This window comes from Bufo bufo, chromosome 6, assembly GCF_905171765.1.
Source record: "Bufo bufo chromosome 6, aBufBuf1.1, whole genome shotgun sequence".
In the NCBI taxonomy this organism is placed as follows: Eukaryota; Metazoa; Chordata; class Amphibia; order Anura; family Bufonidae; genus Bufo; species Bufo bufo.
In genome coordinates, this window is record NC_053394.1 from 48,653,416 (window position 1) to 48,672,645 (window position 19,230).

At 49.1% G+C, this 19,230-nt stretch overlaps 1 protein-coding gene across 1 annotated transcript in view; it reads left to right on the top strand.

Moving 5' to 3' along the window:
- The first annotated feature begins 2,572 nt into the window (after nt 1–2,572).
- The window catches only part of DPYSL4 (dihydropyrimidinase like 4), a 46,253-nt gene continuing 29,595 nt past the window's right edge, over nt 2,573–19,230 (top strand). The window contains exons 1-8 of the mRNA XM_040435360.1: nt 2,573–2,686; nt 5,699–5,787; nt 10,601–10,785; nt 15,244–15,408; nt 15,609–15,670; nt 15,763–15,843; nt 17,086–17,154; nt 17,236–17,356. Of these exons, the coding sequence (XP_040291294.1) occupies nt 2,648–2,686; nt 5,699–5,787; nt 10,601–10,785; nt 15,244–15,408; nt 15,609–15,670; nt 15,763–15,843; nt 17,086–17,154; nt 17,236–17,356 (811 nt within the window). The 5' untranslated portion in view covers nt 2,573–2,647. The remainder of the gene's footprint in view (nt 2,687–5,698; nt 5,788–10,600; nt 10,786–15,243; nt 15,409–15,608; nt 15,671–15,762; nt 15,844–17,085; nt 17,155–17,235; nt 17,357–19,230) is intronic.

The window sequence follows — 19,230 nt, forward strand, 5'->3', positions numbered from 1 at the left end:
CCAACTTATCTATCTGTCTATGCATCCATATCTGTATGTCTATCTATCTGCAGCAGGTTGTGTAGCAGTCAGGCAGGAGGACACTATATAACACTGCACGCTGTGTATTTCAGCACCACACCCCTTGGACAGTGCAATCAGCCTGAGAAGTAGCTGCCATCTGGGCTGTAACCTCAGGGGGCTATGTGACAGGTCCTAGACTCCTAGACAGTGTCCCTTCCTCAGATTGAGCCTGGCAGACCGAGCAGAGCCTTCACTTCAGATTATCCCGCGGAGCCTCACATCCAATAGCCATGGCAGAGAGGAGCAGGACGGGCAGGGTGGATGGAGAGGTCCCCGGTTACTTCTCTAAGCTGGGATCTGGCAGCCCCAAGCCCAGGCAGAAGTACGGGGGCATGTTCTGTAACGTGGAGGGGGCCTTCGAAAATAAAACTATTAACTTTGATTCCCTGAGTGTTGGGAAGAAGAGTGCCCAGAGGAAGGCGGAGGTGCCCGGGTCCCGTGCCAGCTCTGACGGGCTGAGCGAGTCCGGGAGCGAGGGCAGCGTGGACGGTCAGGGGGCAGCAGACGAGGTGGACCCCCAAAGAGAGGACAGTGGAGGGGAGACATTCCCAGCAAGTGCCCAGGTAATGGCGAGGAACCGTATACACCTAATATATGTCGACAGTTATTTATAGATGTATTTACTTATTCTGTGTGCTGTTATCTGTATGTTATCTATCTATCTCCGAGCTAAACCTGACTGATAACACATGGCACAGGGTTCTCTTGGTTATCTTGTGACAAAAGCCACTAAAATCCATTGAAAAGTCAATTATCTTCTTCTTGCCGTTCTTTACTTAACGCATTAACCATCAAGTTTAGCTCGTATCTATTATATATCTGTCTATTATGTATCTATTTACTATCTATCTACTTCTATTATCTATCTTCTATCTATCTATCTATCTATCTATCTATCTATCTATCTATCTATCTATCTGTCTTCTATCTATCTTATATAATCTATCTATCTGGTCCTGTGGCTGGGTGCTGGTCCTGTAGCTGGGTCCTGGTCCTGGTGCTGGTCCTGTGGCTGGGTCCTGGTCCTGTGGCTGGGTGCTGGTCCTGGTACTGGTCCTGTGGCTGGGTGCTGGTCCTGGTACTGGTCCTGTGGCTGGGTCCTGGTGCTGGTTCTGTAGCTGGGTGCTGGTCCTGATGTTGGTCCTGTGGCTGGGTGCTGGTCCTGATCCTGTAGCTGGGTGCTGGTCCTGATCCTGTGGCTGGGTGCTGGTCCTGATCCTGTGGCTGGGTCCTAGTGCTGGTCCTGTGGCTGGGTCCTGGTGCTGGTCCTGTATCTGGGTTCTTGTCCTGTGGCTGGGTGCTGGTCCTGTGGCTGGGTGCTGGTCCTGTAGCTGGGTCCTGGTGCTGGTCCTGTATCTGGGTCCTGGTCCTGTGGCTGGGTGCTGGTCCTGGTGCTGATCCTGTAGCTGGGTGCTGGTCCTGGTCCTGTGGCTGGGTGCTGGTCCTGTGGCTGGGTGCTGGTCCTGTAGCTGGGTCCTGGTGCTGGTCCTGTATCTGGGTCCTGGTCCTGTGGCTGGGTCCTGGTGCTGTGGCTGGGTGCTGGTCCTGTAGCTGGGTCCTGGTGCTGGTCCTGTATCTGGGTCCTGGTCCTGTGGCTGGGTCCTGGTGCTGGTTCTGTAGCTGGGTGCTGGTCCTGATGTTGGTCCTGTGGCTGGGTGCTGGTCCTGTATCTGGGTCCTGGTGCTGGTCCTGTATCTGGGTCCTGGTGCTGGTCCTGTGGCTGGGTCCTATGGCTGGGTCCTTGTGCTGGTCCTGTGGCTGGGTGCTGGTCCTGTGGCTGGGTCCTTGTGCTGGTCCTGTGGCTGGGTGCTGGTCCTGTGGCTGGGTCCTGGTGCTGGTCCTGTGGCTGGGTCCTGGTGCTGGTCCTGTGGCTGGGTCCTTGTGCTGGTCCTGTGGCTGGGTGCTGGTCCTGTGGCTGGGTCCTGGTGCTGGTCCTGTGGCTGGGTCCTGGTGCTGGTCCTGTGGCTGGGTGCTGGTCCTGTGGCTGGGTGCTGGTCCTGTGGCTGGGTCCTGGTGCTGGTCCTGTGGCTGGGTCCTGGTCCTGTGGCTGGGTCCTGGTGCTGGTCCTGTGGCTGGGTGCTGGTCCTGTGGCTGGATCCTGGTGCTGGTCCTGTGGCTGGGTCCTGGTGCTGGTCCTGTGGCTGGGTGCTGGTCCTGTGGCTGGTTCCTGGTGCTGGTCCTGTGGCTGGGTGCTGGTCCTGTGGCTGGGTCCTGGTGCTGTGGCTGGGTCCTGGTGCTGGTCCTGTATCTGGGTGCTGGTGCTGGTCCTGGTGCTGGTCCTGTGGATGGGTCCTGGTGCTGGTCCTGTATCTGGGTCCTGGAGGGTCTTCCCCTTCAGCCTCCGTCAGCCTCGCCCTTTGTTCGCCCTCCGGTGGGGGAGGTGGGCTGGCTCCGGCCCTAGGAGAGGCCTCGGCTGGAGGAGGATGAGGCATTGTAATTCCAGGCAGGGGGAGCCACGGAGCCTCCACAACAAAAAGCGCAGGAGGAGGACAGGACACCTCCCCCACCTCCGAGCCTGACACACAGCACACAGGTCCGGAGCCTCATCTGCCGGGAGCCGGGGCCCTGAAGCTAAGGAGCCAGGATGTCTTACCAAGGGAAGAAGAACATCCCTAGGATTACTGTAAGGCTGGGGGAGGGGCGGGTGTGGGATCCATCGCAGAGGAGACAGCCATGACATCAGGACAGTCTCTGCTGTTAGGCCCTTTAAATGAAGCAATGCACACAGGGGCCCCAAATATTGCTGTATTTCTAGGGCCCAGCAGCAGGGATGTGCATGCCATATACTGGGGAAGGTGCATGTATATGGGTCACATCTTACAGGAGGGCTGGTGACTGTGGATATCCTATGGTCTCATCCATAGAGGTACCTACCTGTGTGGGGGTCAGTGGCCATAGACTGTAAATGAGCGAGGAAGCGCTGCATCTGGGTCAGTGGTTCCCTTCTGATGAATCCAAATCCATCTGTTCAGTCTCCGCTTTATCAGGAGGACAGATTGTTTGGAAATATGTCATGGAATGGTTTGGATCCAGTAGGAGAGGAGGACACGGAGCAGGAGACTGGGCTGTACTGGGAAGAGCTTGGACGCCATGGACCCTAATGCAGATGACAGGGAGATGACTCCCAGCAGGATGACTGTCACCCCCATCTATAAGGTAGAGGCTGTCGGTACTGCTGGTCCCTGGTATAGTGCCGCCATCCCACTGACCGCCTGCTGTCTGTACTGCTGGCTCCTGGTATAGTGCCGCCATCCCACTGACCGCCCGCTGGCTGTACTGCTGGTCCCTGGTATAGTGCCGCCATCCCACTGACCGCCCGCTGTCTGTACTGCTGGCTCCTGGTATAGTGCCGCCATCCCACTGACCGCCTGCTGTCCGTCCGGGGGCTTCCCTTCAGATCGTGCACTACTGAAAAAGAAATGTAAATGTGTTATCTATGTGCAAGTATATAGCATGTGGTGTTTATATAGAGAGAAAGGCAGAAAAGATAGATAGATAGAGAGAGAGAGAGAGAGATAGAGAGAGAGAGAGATAGATAGAAGATAGATAGATAGAGAGAGAGATAGATAGAGAGATAGATAGATATTGGATGGATAGATAGATAAATAGAAAGACAGATTGATAATAGATAGATAGAGAGAGAGAGAGAGAGAGAGATAGATAGATAATAGATAGATAGATATGAGATAGATAGATAATAGATAGATAGATAGATAGATAGATAGATAGATAGATAGATACAATATATAGAGAGAGAGATAGATAGATAGATAGATAGATACAGATAGATAGAGAGATAGATAGATACAATATATAGATAGATAGATAGATAGATAGATAGATAGATAGATAGATAGATACTGTAGATGATAGACAGATATGAGATAGATGATAGATACTGTAGATAGTTGGATATATATGAGATAGATGATAGATACTGTAGATAGTTGGGCCTATGGCCTTCGGTAGGTTCACATCTCTATTTTCCTGATCCGGCAGAGAACAGCCGCTGGAGGACTCCGGATTCCGCCATTCACCGCTGGACCTTATTGACTATAATGGGATCCGGCAGAGATCCGTCTACTTTCGGGCTAAATGCCGACTTTCGGCCTAAAACCATTGCCTCCGTTTTTGTCCCATCCAAAACCGGTACTTATGGCGAAAAGCGGGCGGATCCCCTCCAGATTCTATTATATTCAATGGGGTCCGTCAGTGAATGGCAGTATCCGGCTCAGCTCCATCCGGTGAACTCTGGATGGCTGTTCTGTGCCGGATCGGGTAAAGAGAGGTGTGAACCTACCCCTAATATTTACGTTATCTAATTATCTGTTTTGGTCAGACATTTTCGGAGTGGTTAGCTTCTAGGACATCTCCCAGTGATCAGTCTGGCATTAGTCATCAGATTCATAGTCAGATTAAATGACATCATCGGCAGAGATGCTTCCCACTGCCCCACCGGGCGTTGTAGAGACGCTTCTGTAGTCAGAGTGAGCACGTACCCGGGGGTCCTCGTTATGGCCCCTATACAGTCTGTCCACCATGACCATACAAAGCAGACACCATCTGCAGTCTGTTATCTTTAAAGATTTGTACCTATGACACTGGCTGACCTGTTACATGTGCACTTGGCAGCTGAAGGCATCTGTGTTGGTCCCATGTTCATATGTGTCCGCATTGCTGAGAAACATGATGTTTTATTATATGCAAATGAGCCGCTAGGAGCAACGGGGGCGTTACCATTACTCCTAGAGGCTCTGCTCTCTCTGCAACTGCCGCACGCTCTACACTTTGATTGACAGGTCCAGGTGTGATCACAGTTATACTGCCTGGCCCTGTCAATCAAAGTACAGAGGGCGCGGCAGTTGCAGAGAGAGCAGAGCCTCTAGGTATGACAGAAACACCCCCGTTGCTCCTAGAGGCTCATTTGCCTATAATAAAACATCATTTTTCTCAGCAATGCCGGCACATATGAACATGGGACCAACACAGATGCCTTCAGCTGCCAAGTGCACATGTAACAGGTCAGCCAGTGTCATAGGTACAAACCTGACTATTTTAGAGCCAGGATTTGGCTGTGAAAACATAGCCATGTCGCAGGTGAGCTGCGTGACGTGTGCAACTTACATTGAAGTCAATGGAGTAAAAGTCACGCATGACTTGCTAAACAAAATTCAGCAGTGTTGGATTTGATGTCTCAGCATGTCACGTGACAGACATTATATAAAATGTGACCGTGTAGCCGTACCCTAAAAACCAGACCCATCCTAGGGAAAGCATACTTTTGGCCACTTTATGTCTAAACTAAAACAACTTGATGCTCCTCACAGTTCACCCTGCAATTGTGTCTCCATCACTTCATTGGGACTTTTCACTCATGGTTACAGCGGTGCACTTTGGGCCTCTGGACCTATAGAATAAGCCCCCTTTTTTTTTTTTTTTGCATGATTCGCCTGACGACGGGGCCTCGCCTAGCCCTCTACCCTGATGATATTGTGATACTGTCTTATTGAGTGTACCCTGGACTGGGCTTTCACAATATCGTGCATTGACCCGGCTGACCTGAAGTCCAGATATCGCGTATATATTGTACTTCTCTGTATTCGCCGCACACGAGACCCTCTGATTTCTTCTGCAGAGCGACAGACTTCTCATCAAAGGAGGGAAGATCGTAAATGACGACCAGTCCTTCTGTGCAGACATCTACATCGAAGATGGCTTAATAAAGTGAGTTGTGTTAAAGACAAGGCTTCTCCATTACCAGTACGCAGAGTGGGAGCTGGGGGGGGGGGGATTCTATGGGTAACTTTTTTGTTTGCACTTTTGGTTTTTGCACCACAGGCAATCTTTTGTCTTGAAGGTCTCAGGGCAACCTTCTTTTTATCTACTGAAATGGTGCATGGGGGTGGTACTGCTGACTGCCAGACCTTTGTCATCCCCCCTCCCCCAGCTCCCGGAGGGCACCCAGGACGCGTTTGAATGGAGCGTCAGTCGAGCATGAGCCTTGTTCCTCTATTCAAAATCTGTGGCACACCTCATGAATAGGTGATACATGATTTTGGCAGGAATATTTCATCTTTAAATATTAAACCAGACATACTGCCTGTTAGGGTTGATCCTGCTGAATACAATGATACCTGTCTTGTGAAAATCGGTTGTGGCATTCCAGAGAAAAACTACTTTTATTCTTCGTGCACTGAGGGCGTGGCCAACCCTGGAAAGTGGAGGTGCACTAAGGGACTAGGCTCCACCCCTCTGTGCACTGAAGCCCTCATTTGCATAAATCATTAAAGTGTTTTTTTTTCTCAGGATCGCTACAACCGATTTTTACAAGACAGGTATCATTCGAATCAGCAGGATCAACCCTACCAGACAGAATTTTTGCCTTAAAACGGTTGATCCTATGGTTAATAGGGGTTAAAGTAAAAATTGCCATACACATTGGCTCAAAAGGGGCAAAAACTGTCAGGATTGTCTGATGTGTATGGGACCCTCCCAACAGTCTCCCAGTGGTATATATTCCATGACCATGTAGACAAACATGCATGCTCGGTCAAGTCGATGAAGGAGCAATGAGAGATATGGGTCAGATGATAAAGATCCGATAATCGCAGTGAGATATACAATATCTTTGAGCAAAACAAGGGCATTTGGCCACTTGAGGGCTCCTTAGACACATCCGGGGGCTGGTGTATCAGGCATATTGTCATCCTCTGGATGTTAGTCGAGATGTAAGGAGTAGATTCAGAATATAGGTAAAACTCTGCAGACTTCATACAGTTTCTCTGCTCTCTTTAAAGGGAACCTGTCACATTAAACATGGTGTTATAGAGCAGGAGGAGCTGAGCAGATTGGTATATTGTTTTATGGGAAAAGCTTCAGTAAAACTTGTATTTTATACATTTTCATTTCCTGCTCTTTCTGGGCTTTGAAGTCCAGGAGGCGGTCCTATCAGTGATTGACAGCTATCTCCGTATACACAGTCATAGAGGAAAAGCTGTCAATCACTGGTAGGACCGCCTCCTCATAGAGGGAATGCTGTCAATCACTAATAGGACCGCCTCCTCTCAGAGGGAAGGCTGTCAATCACTGATAGGACCGCCTCCTCACAGAGCGAAGGCTGTCAATCACTGATAGGACCGCCTCCTCATAGAGGGAAAGCTGTCAATCATTTATAGGACCACCTCCTCATAGAGGGAATGCTGTCAATCACTGATAGGACCGCCTCCTCATAGAGGGAATGCTGTTAATCACTGATAGAACCGCCTACTCATAGAGGTAAAGCTGTCGATCACTGATAGAACCGCCTACTCATAGAGGGAAGGCTGTCAATCACTGATAGGACCGCCTCCTCATAGAGGAAATGCTGTTATTCACTGATAAGACCGCCTCCTCATAGAGGTAAAGCTGTCAATCACTGATAGAACCGCCTACTCATAGAGGGAAGACTGTCAGTCACTGATAGGACCGCCTCCTCATAGAGGTAAAGCTGTCAGTCACTGATAGGACCGCCTCCTCATAGAGGGAAGGCTGTCAATCACTGATAGGACCGCCTCCTCATAGAGTGAAGGCTGTCAATCACTGATAGGACCGCCTCCTCACAGAGGGAAGGCTGTCAATCACTGATAGAACCGCCTGCTCATAGAGGGAAGGCTGTCAGTCACTGATAGGACCACCTCCTCATAGAGGGAAGGCTGTCAGTCACTGATAGGACCGCCTCCTCATAGAGTGAAGGCTGTCAATTACTGATAGGACCTCCTCCTCCTAGAGGGAAGGCTGTCAATCACTGATAGGACCGTCTCCTCATAGAGGGAAGGCTGTCAATCACTGATAGGACCTCCTCCTCATAGAGAGAAGGCTGTCAATCACTGATAGGACCTCCTCCTCCTAGAGGGAAGGCTGTCAATCACTGATAGGACCGTCTCCTCATAGAGGGAAGGCTGTCAATCACTGATAGGACCTCCTCCTCATAGAGAGAAGGCTGTCAATCACTGATAGGACCTCCTCCTCACCGAGGGAAGGCTGTCAGTCATTGATAGGACCACCTCCTCATAGAGGGAAGGCTGTCAATCACTGATAGGACCGCCTCCTCATAGAGGGTAGGCTGTCAGTCACTGATAGGACCGCCTCCTCATAGAGAGAAGGCTGTCAATCACTGATAGGACCTCTTCCTCAAAGAGAGAAGGCTGTCAATCACTGATAGGACCGCCTCCTCAAAGAGAGAAGGCTGTCAGTCATTGATAGGACCACCTCCTCATAGAGGGAAGGCTGTCAATCACTGATAGGACCTCCTCCTCATAGAGAGAAGGCTGTCAATCACTGATAGGACCGCCTCCTCACAGAGGGAAGGCTGTCAGTCATTGATAGGACCACCTCCTCATAGAGGGAAGGCTGTCAATCACTGATAGGACCGCCTCCTCATAGAGGGTAGGCTGTCAGTCACTGATAGGACTGCCTCCTCACAGAGGGAAGGCTGTCAATCACTGATAGGACCGCCTCCTCAAAGAGGGAAGGCTGTCAATCACTGATAGGACCGCCTCCTCATAGAGGGTAGGCTGTCAGTCATTGATAGGACCACCTCCTCATAGAGGGAAGGCTGTCAATCACTGATAGGACCGCCTCCTCATAGAGGGTAGGCTGTCAGTCACTGATAGGACCGCCTCCTCACAGAGGGAAGGCTGTCAATTACAGATAGGACCGCCTCCTGGACTTCAAAGCTCAGAATGAGCAGGAAATCAAAAGTATAAAATACAAGTTTTACTGAATCTTTTCCCAAGCACCTATACATCAGTCTGCTCAGCTCCTCCTGCTCTATAACCTGCTGCCTGCAGATTGCATTGCTTTTACATGATGACAGGTTTCCATTAATATTCAGATGAGCAATCCAGGTGAGCAATGTAAACCTATCAGTCATTATCCGGTTGCTTGCAAAGGGAAAGTGTAGGCCAAAGGTATCCATAACTGTGTCCATTAGGGCTCATGCACACAACCGTATGTATTTTGCAGTCCACAAAAAATACGGATGACGTCTGTGTGCATTTTGCGGAACAGAACAGCTGGCCCCTAATAGAACAGTACAATTCTTGTCCGGAATGCGGACATGTTCTATTTTTTTGCAATACGGACATACGGAAACGGAATGTACATTTCCGTTTTTTTGTGGCCCCATTAAAGTAAATGGCTCCGCATATGGGCCACAAAAAAACGAAACGGATGATGAAATAAAATACGTTTGTCTGCATGAGCCCTTATGGAGAGTACAGCTTTAGGCTTCTTTCACACGAGCAATACGGATTGTGTCAGGATCTGTTCTGGAAGAAATTAAAGGTTTTGTCCGCTAGTTCAATCCGTTTTTTCAGCAACTGCGTTCAGTGTATGCAGTTTTTCCGTCCGGGTTATATCCGGATTGCATGCATTTTTCATGCTTGTGAAACAAAAAATGATGAATAACGATCTACATCTCCAAACAAACATCAGTGAAAGATGCATGGAATCCGGATACCTTCCGTTTTTCACGCAAGCTCCTTTCACTTCTATGGGGACAAGGCTGTGTAAAAAAAACACACAATATAGGCCCCAAAGAAATGAATGGGTCTGCGTGAAAATCGCAAGCATCCGCAAGCAAGTGCGGATGCGGTGTGATTTTCACGCATGGTTGCTAGGAGATGATCGGGATGAGCAACCCCGGACCCCATTAAAGTCTAATCACTGTATTATTTTCCTTTATAACATGGTTATAAGGGAAAATAATAGCATTCTGAATACAGAATGCATAGTAAAATAGCGCTGGAGGGGTTAAAAAATAAAAATTGTTCACCTCATCCTCTTGTTCGTGCAGCCGGCATCGTCTTCTTGCTTCTTCTTTCAGGACCTGCCAAAGGACCTTTGATGACGTAATCGCGCTCACCACGTGGTGAGAGCGGTGACATCAGCGCAGGTCCTGCTGAATGAAGATAGAAGATCCTTCCACGGGGTGAGCGCGATTACGTCATCAAAGGTCCTTTGGCAGGTCCTGAAAGAAGAAGCAAGAAGACGATGCCGGCTGCACGAACAAGAGGATGAGGTGAACAATTTTTATTTTTTAACCCCTCCAGCCCTATTGTACTATGCATTCTGTATTAAGAATGCTACTATTTGCCCTTATAACCATGTTATAAGGGAAAATAATAAAATCTACAGAACACCGATCCCAAACCCGAACTTCAGTGAAGAAGTCCGGGTTCGGGTCTGGGTACCACATTCAGTTTTTTATCACGCGGGTGCAAAACGATAAAGACTGAACAACGCAACGCAATCGCTGTCAAAACTGACAATGCACCCGCGACGTATCCGGAGAAAATCCAGGACGCCCGTGTGAAAGAGGCCTTACAGAGGTCACACCACACATGATGATCTTGACTTTTCCTTGGCCGTGTGTGGAGGACTACAGGAATAAGAACCATCTTCATTCAAAAGCATTTTGTATGGTTTTCAATAGATAACTTTTTTTTTTAATACAACTTTTTGGACTGTTGTTTAGTTCCTAGTTGTTTTTGTGCAGGCAAATTGGAGAAAATCTGATTGTCCCTGGTGGGGTGAAGACCATTGATGCTCATGGCTTGCTGGTTATACCTGGGGGAATAGACGTCCACACTAGACTGCAGATGCCCATCAGGGGAATGACAAGTGCGGATGACTTCTTTCAAGGATCTAAAGCAGCAGTTGCCGGAGGCACCACGATGATAAGTGAGTCCACGGCTGAAAGGTGTGGGGATTATTCTGTACGTTTACTGACCTCAATGTCCCGTGGTTCTGGCTCGGTTTATGCCAGAAACATTGATGTACATGCCTTGTGCCAGGTTCATTATGGCTTTTAGACACCTTGTGCACCTCCTTAAGATGGTTTTGAAAAGGAAGTAGGGGTTAGAAAATGGGGTTGGGCTTAAAAGGCACCAAATTACTCAAAAATGTTCTTTCTGTTCCAACCAAGAGGCGGCGGAACAGAAAGAAACGCGTCTACCAGTCAGCATCAGCCACTGTGATGAAGCGTGGCACATCATCTGCCTGCCAGTCTGTAGACGAGCACAGTAGGCTTAGATGTGGTGGTGCTCTTTACCTGTCAAGCTAAGGCCTCTTGCACACGAAAGGTTTTTTTTCCGCGTACTTTCCGTTTTTTGCGTTCCGTATACGTAACCATTCATTTCAATGGATCCGCAAAAAAAACGGAAGGTACTTCGTATACATTCTGTTTCCGTATTTCCGTTCCGTTCACAGATAGAACATGTCCTGTTATTGTCCGCATAACGGACAAGGATAGGACTGTTCTATTAGGGGCCGGCTGTTCAGTTCCGCAAAAAAACGGAATGCACACGGATGTCATCCGTATGTTTTCCGGATCTGTATTTTGCGGACTGCAAAATACAGCAAATTACATACGGTCGTGTGCAAGAGGCCTAAGGGTTGGGGCCCTTTTGTGGCCCGGTTGGTCTTTGCTGGTCCTGGGTCTCATCACTACTTATCTAAGGGATATGTTCTTGTTATAAACTCAGTTTTGATATTTTTGTACTTCCGTCGTTTAGTTTTAGTATACACAAGAGTATTCAGCTTCACAACATTACAGTCTGTGGGTTTATACCTTAGGTCATCATTATGAGATCAGGGGGGGTTTGACTTCCAGCCCCCCCAATGATCAGCTTGTTTTCAGGAGCTGCTGCTGTGACCAGAATCAGTTACCAGAACATCACAGCTCCACGCACTGTGCAGTGCCACGTGCCACGCTGCTCCAACTGACCCCCACTGATCAGATATTGATGACCCCCCTCCTCCTTCATCATCAAATTGCTGCATTAAAGGGGTCCTCTCACTTAAGCAAGTGGCTTTTATCACGTAGATAAAGTTATTACAAGGCACTTACTAATGTATTGTGATTCTCCATATTGCCTCCTTTGCTGGCTGGATTCATTTTTCCATCACATTATACACGGCTCGCTTCCAGGTGTTATGACCACGTAATCCAGCGGCAGTGGCCGTGCTTCCACACTATTGTAAAAAGCACCAGGACGTGTGAGCACACATAGGCACGCATGCGCAGCAGCTCCCGATCCGACCACTTTGTGTCTGCGCTGCAGCGCTGGTCGTGACCCCTGGAAACGAGCCGTGTATAATGCAATGGAAAACTGAATCAAGCCGGTAAACTGCATTGCACTGTTATCATGGAAGCAGCCGCATCATTACTGTTAAGGGCTTGTTCACACGACCGTATGTAGTTTGCAGTCCACAAAAAACGGAACGGAACAGCTGGCCCCTAATAGAACAGTCCCATCCTTGTCCGTAATGCGGACAATAATAGGACATGTTATATTTTTTTGCGAAACGGACGTACGGAAATGGAATGCACACGGAGTAGCTTTGTTTTTTTTTTTGCGTACCCATTAAAAATGTACGGTTCCGTATACGGTCTGCAAAAAAAACGGAACGAACACGGAAAGAAAATACGTTCGTGTGCAAGAGCCCGTAGTGTCCTATATCAGATCTTTACAAAGGAGAAATCACATAGATGGGCAGACAGCGACATCACACAGGGGCCCGCCGCCCTGGGTCCTATAGGAAAAGGAACTACCAGGGATGCCCAACCTGCGGCCCTCCAGCTGTTCCAAAACTACAATTCCCAGCATGCCCTGCTGTAGGATGATAGATGTAGGCTGTCTGGGTATGCTGGGAGTTGTAGTTTTGCAACAGCTGGAGGGCCGCAAGTTAGGCATCCCTGAACTAAGCAACAAAAATGGTTACCTTAGTAGTTGTTTAGCACCGTATGTTCTGCGTGTGTCAGTGTTAGGCCTCATGCACACGACCGTTGTGTGAATCCGTGGCCGTTGTGCCGTTTTCCGTGATTTTCTGCGGACCCTGAAGGGGTTAATTGTGCGTATCATAGCCCCCTGTAAGAGATCAGGGGCTGCCAGGCAGCAGGGGGCACACCCCCCTCCCTCCCCAGTTTTAATTTCATTGGTGGCCAGTGCGGCCCCCCCGCCCCCCCCTCCCTCTATTGTATTAATATCATTGGTGGCCAGACGGCCCCCCCCGGCCCCCCCTCCCTCCCTCTATAGTATTATCATTGGTGGCCAGTGTTTGCGAGGCCCCTCCCCCCCGGCCCCCCCTCTATTGTATTAATATCATTGGTGGCCAGTGTGCGGCCCCCCCTCCCTCTATTGAATAAAGGAACTGCTCTTACTATTTAGAGTGCTGAAAGGGTTTACCCGCGTCCTGTGAGCAGAGGTGGAGAACAAAGGGCGGAGTGGAGCTCGTCTGAGGAGGTGGCTTACCTGCTGCGCTGTCTGTGACCGGCCGGGAGCTCCTCCTACTGGTAAGTGACAGATCATTAAGCAATGCGCCGCACAGACCTGTCACTTACCAGTAGGAGGAGCTCCCGGCCGGTCACAGACAGCGCAGCAGGTAAGTATGATGCTTCTAATATTGCTAAGTAACCATGGCAACCAGGACTGCAGTAGCGTCCTGGTTGCCATGGTTACCGATAGGAGCCCCAGCGATTAAACTGGGAGTCCGATCGGAACTCTCCGCTGCCACCAATGATCGGGGGGGAGGGAGGGGGGAGAGAGGGGGGGCCGCACACTGGCCACCAATGATATTAATACAATAGAGGGGGGGTCGGGGGGGGGCGCACACTGGCCACCATTGATAATACAATAGAGGGAGGGCAGGGTGGGGGGCCACACACTGGCCACCAATGATATTCAAACTGGGGAGGGAGGGAGGTGCGACACCTGAGGGGTTAATTGTGCTGATCACAGCCCCCTGTAAGAGATCGGGTGCTGCCAGGCAGCAGGGGGCAGTCATGTACACAGTTCGTAGTATATTCTAACTTGAAGCGTCCCCATCACTATGGGAACGCCTCTGTGTTAGAATATACTGTCGGATATGAGTTTTCATGATGTAACTCAAATCCGATGGTATATTCTAACATAGAGGCGTTCCCATGGTGATGGGGACGCTTCAAGTTAAAATATACCATCGGATTAGAGAAAACTCAGATCCTATGGTATATTAACTCCTGACTTTACATTGAAAGTCAATGGGGGACGGATCCGTTTGCAATTGCACCATATTGTGTCAACGTCAAACGGATCCGTCCACATTGACTTGCATTGTAATTCAGGACGGATCCGTTTGGCTCCGCACGGCCAGGCGGACACCAAAACGACTTTTTTTTCATGTCCGTGGATCCTCCAAAAATCAAGGAAGACCCACAGATGAAAAAATCGAACGGATCACGGAAAAAACAGAACCCGTTTTTGCGGACCGCAAAAAAAACGGTCATGTGCATGAGGCCTTAAGGGGAAGACTAATTCATCAAAACAACTTGAGACATTTGATAAATGTGGCATAAAGTATTTCCAACACAGACTCAAGCAAAACTGGCTTACAATATTCCCCTCATGATAAATTACCCCCTAAGAGTCTACCTTTACCTTTTTTGAATTTGGTTAAGTACTCCAATTTCTCAGGAAACAAATTCAATATAATATTGCAATATGCAATCAAAATCCAGACTGCAATTCTCATCACAACCACTGGGTGGCCACACATAGACTCACATAGGATAGATATCTCGTGACAGAGTATAATGAAATTCTGTAGAACTAGGAGGAAAGAAAGGACACGTCTGTACCGTTGCAATTAATCTATCAGTCATATCGATTAATAATTATTAGATATGATTGGAAGTATATCACTGAATTCAAGTTAAAGGGGTTGGCCTATTTACGATATTGGCATTTCACTAGGAAGAGGGTCCCTGAAATAAAGGAGAGTGCACTGCACAGGCAAGGCATGCTCTCCATTCACTGATATGGGAGTTCCAGAAGTGGCCACGTGAGTGCAATCTATTTTCGGAACTCCTATAGTGGTGAATGGAGAGCACACCACGCATGCACGGTCACCTCTCCGTTCACCTCTATGGGACTGCCGGAAATATCCAAGCCAAGCCGGCTATTTTCAGAACCCCCATAGCGGATGGTTGGACGGTGGCCGTGCATGCGTGGTGCGCTCTCCTTCTCTTTGGCGGTCCTGTTCTGGAGATAGGAGAGGTTCCCAGAGGTTGACATTGATGCCATGTAGTAGCAAAAAAAATCTAATGATAACAATATTGTTTGACCAATATGTGTCCACTGACCGTACCTATTGTTCTAGTTGACCACGTATTTCCCGATGCCGGAATGAACTTGGTTTCTGCCTACGACCAATGGAGAGAATGGGCGGACGGGAAAGTCTGCTGTGACTACTCACTACACGTGGACATCACAAACTGGCACGAGAGCCTAAAGGAGGAGATGGAGGCCTTAGTGAAGGACAAGGGTAAGTAGCAAGGCCTGAGATCGGAGACTGGATATGAGACCCATACCTGACCTAAAGTACTGAGAAGTCCTGAATTTATGGCCATATTCACATATGGCATTGGGCTCCGACATTGGGTAGAGGCTGTACTTGGTATTGCAGCTTTGTCCCATGGATTGTCTGAAATTTCATGAAATCCTCATTGTCCTCTTCTCCTGAAGGTGTGAACTCCTTTCTTGTCTTCATGTCGTACAAGGACAGATACCAGTGCACAGATGCTCAGGTACAGTGCAGGAACACCGTCGGTGTAGCAGAAGTGCTGTAATATGGATTTTCTATGTGGCGGGAATTTAATAATATCTGCTTTGTTTACAGATGTATGAGATTTTCAGCATTGTTCGTGATCTCGGGGCCATAGCTCAGGTTCACGCTGAGAATGGAGACATCATTGACGAGGTACTGCAGTGGATCTCCTGATGATGTCTAGAGAGGCACAAGCCTGGGGCCAAACCAGGGGGGCACCTATGTAACTTAAAAGGGGTTGGGCCATGAACAACATTTATCACTTATCCACATGATTGCCAAGGGGTCTGACCTGTGGCATCACCAATGATCGTGAGAATGGGGCTCCCCAAGACCACCACTTCATTGACTTCTATGGGGCTGCAGGCGGTCGCCCAGTGTTGTGTTCGGCAGTCCCACAGACAGTGAATGGCACAGCGATTAAAGGGGTTTTCCGACAATTCCTCAGGATAGGTCATCTGTATGTGATCGTTGGGGGTCCGATACCCGGGAACCCCCCCCCCCCCCAGATCAGCTGTTTGAGAAGGCATCAGTATTCCTGTGGACAACGTGGCTTTCTAGCAGAATATTCTAGGCCAGTGGCCTAGAAGCAGCTCAGCCCGTAAAAGTAAATGGTGATGCCAAGCGCAGCCGTTCTACCAGAGATACTCAACCAGCCGCCCTCCAGATACAACTCCCAGCATGCCCTAATAGCTGTAGGCTGTCCAGGCATGCTGGGAGTTGTAGTTTTTCAACAGCTGGAGGGCCGCTGGTTGAGGAATCCCTGCTCTATACAATGAATCGCGCTGTGCTTGGTGAGATGAGAGAAGGCTGCGGCGCTCACGGAAGCGCTGGGGTCTTCTCAAACAGCGGGCATGTCAGGAGTCAGACCCCCACCGGTCAGATACTGATGACCTATCCAGATAATAAGTCATCAGAAGGCCTTAAACATGCGCATTACCGTAACCGTTCATATAGGGGGCTTGAGGACCAGCTTCCTAGTGGTAGGACCCCCAGTAATTATACATTTATCACCTATACTGTGGGTAGGCGATACATTTTGTTCATGGACCTCCCCGTCTCTGTCTCGGCTGACACTCCCTTTGCTGCCAGCGTCACAATCTTGCGCATTCGCTGTGCAATTGACCAGCGCACGCGGAGCGCTCTCCGTCCTGTGTCCGCCGGCTGCTCATGTCGGTGGAGCACGTGCAGTACGTCGCTGAAGCTCACGGACACAGGCTGGCGAGCAATGCGTGATATTTCGGCTCTGCTGAGAGTGACACCGGACAGCGAAGGCGCGGTTTTCTCGTGTGTTTGACACCCCTGCCCGGCGCTGTACTTAGTTTTATAGCGACAACACCTCCGGCAGATTTCATTTAAGCAACTTATGCGTATTTCATAATTTATTACGTGCAGGAACAAAGGCGCCTGCTAGAATTTGGCATCACTGGACCCGAAGGTCACCCGCTCAGCCACCCGGAGGAGGTAATGAGCGCACGTTTTTCGTAGACTTTGCTGAGCTTTTAGGAGGAGTAGCTCTAGATGACATGGATCCTGTCCCCCCAGGTTGAAGCAGAGGCGGCTTTCCGTGCGATAACCATCGCAAAGCAAGCCAACTGCCCCCTGTACATCACCAAAGTCATGAGCAGGGGGGCCGCCGAGGTGATCGCTCAAGCAAAGCGGAAAGGTAAGAACAATTTACAGTCTCCTTTATGGACATTGCCATAAACTTTGTATTATGGGGCTATTTTCCATGTTCGTTGTAGCAGAAAAATCTCATTTTCTCTGCCGCTTCGGAATGAATTATTCACATGAGTTTCTGGAAAGGGTCCAAGAGCAAGTTACCGTATGGAAGCGTATTCTATCTCGTAAGGCTCAGGCACACAGCTCCTTGCAACTTGCAAGATGTATAGACCCATAATGTGTTCCCCCCCCAGAGGTCCATCTCAGTAGATGGGGGCCTATGAACAGAAAAAAATCAAGGTATTGCGCCATCAAATGCCGTGGTGTAGGTGGGCACCATATGGCGACGCACAAAGAGCAAACTGCGAGGTATGAGAAGTATTAGGACGGAAGGGATTTTCGGCACCTCCAAAAACATGAGCACAGGTCGTCTCTCTAGTGGCATCCTCAGAGATCAGCTTTAAAGACCACGGGCCAGCAGGATTAACCCTACTAAACCATGCATACTGGTAGGGTTGATCCTGCTGGTTAAAATGATACCTGCCTTGTGAAAATTGGTTGTGGTGTTCCTGGGAAAAAAAAAGATTTGTAAGGCCTCTTTCACACAATCGTTTTTTTTTTCCGTCTTGCGGGCCGTTTTTTGCGGTCCGTATACGGTCCGTATACGGAACCATTCATTTCAATGGTTCCGCCAAAAAAACGGAATGTACTCCGTATGCATTCCGTTTCCGTATTTCCGTTTTTCCGTTCCGTTGAAAGATAGAACATGTCCTATATTTGGCCGCAAATCACGTTCCGTGGCTCCATTAAAGTCTATGGGTCCGCAGAAAAACGGAATGCATACGGAAATGCATCCGTATGTCTTCCGTATCCGTTCCGTTTTTTGCGGAACCATCTATTGAAAATGTTATGCCCAGCCCAATTTTTTCTATGAAATTACTGTATACTGTATTTGCCATACGGAAAAACGGAACGGAAACGGAAACACAACGGAAACAAAAAACGGAACAACGGATCCGTTTAAAACGGACCGCAAAACACTGAAAAAGCCATACTGTCGTGTGAAAGAGGCCTAAATGAGGGCTTCAGTGCACCGAGGGCCGTCGTGGTGCACCCAGGGGCTAGGCCCCACCCCTCGGTGCACTGAAGTCCCTCTTTTGCACAAAAAATAAAAGTCTTTTTTTTTTCTCTTGGGAACGCTACATCCGATTTTCATAAGACAGATATCATTGTAACCAGCAGGATCAACCCTACCAGGCAGTATGGCTGATTTAATGGAGTTGATCCTGCTGGCAGGTGCTCTTTAACCCGTGTATGGGTCCGGCAGCAAGCGTTTAGTCTCCTTACAGACCCACCATGGGGAAAATGGAGCGTTACGCAGTTCCCATTGAAATCAGTAGTGTAATGCACATACAGTAGATGCCCGGACCCCCAGAGAGAGGAACGTTCTGCAGCTGCTTTTCAGTCTGGTTAATAGACGAGGGTCCTTGGCAGGGAGCACTCCCCCTCTATTAGGGGATGTCAAACGGGGTTTTCTAAGCCAGGTGACCCCTTTAACATAGTGCAGCGTGCATAGGGCACTACGGCAATAACACAGTGGGGGCCATTTACTGAGATACTTTTTACGCCGCTCTTAGATTCCCCCTACGCCGCTGTAAGATTTGGCTAATTTAGGCGTACGCCTCGTCATAAATTAGTAAAATTTACTGCAGTCCGTGCACCCGGCTGGAGCAGCTATTCGCCAAGTATAAATGTCAGTAAATTTGCCAGGGCTGGAGTTCCGGCACGGCCCCGACGAGAGATGAGCGAACTTCAAGGTTTTAAGTTCGGGTTCAGGTTAATGGCGAGTTGCTTTATGGATTCCGTAACCACGGACCA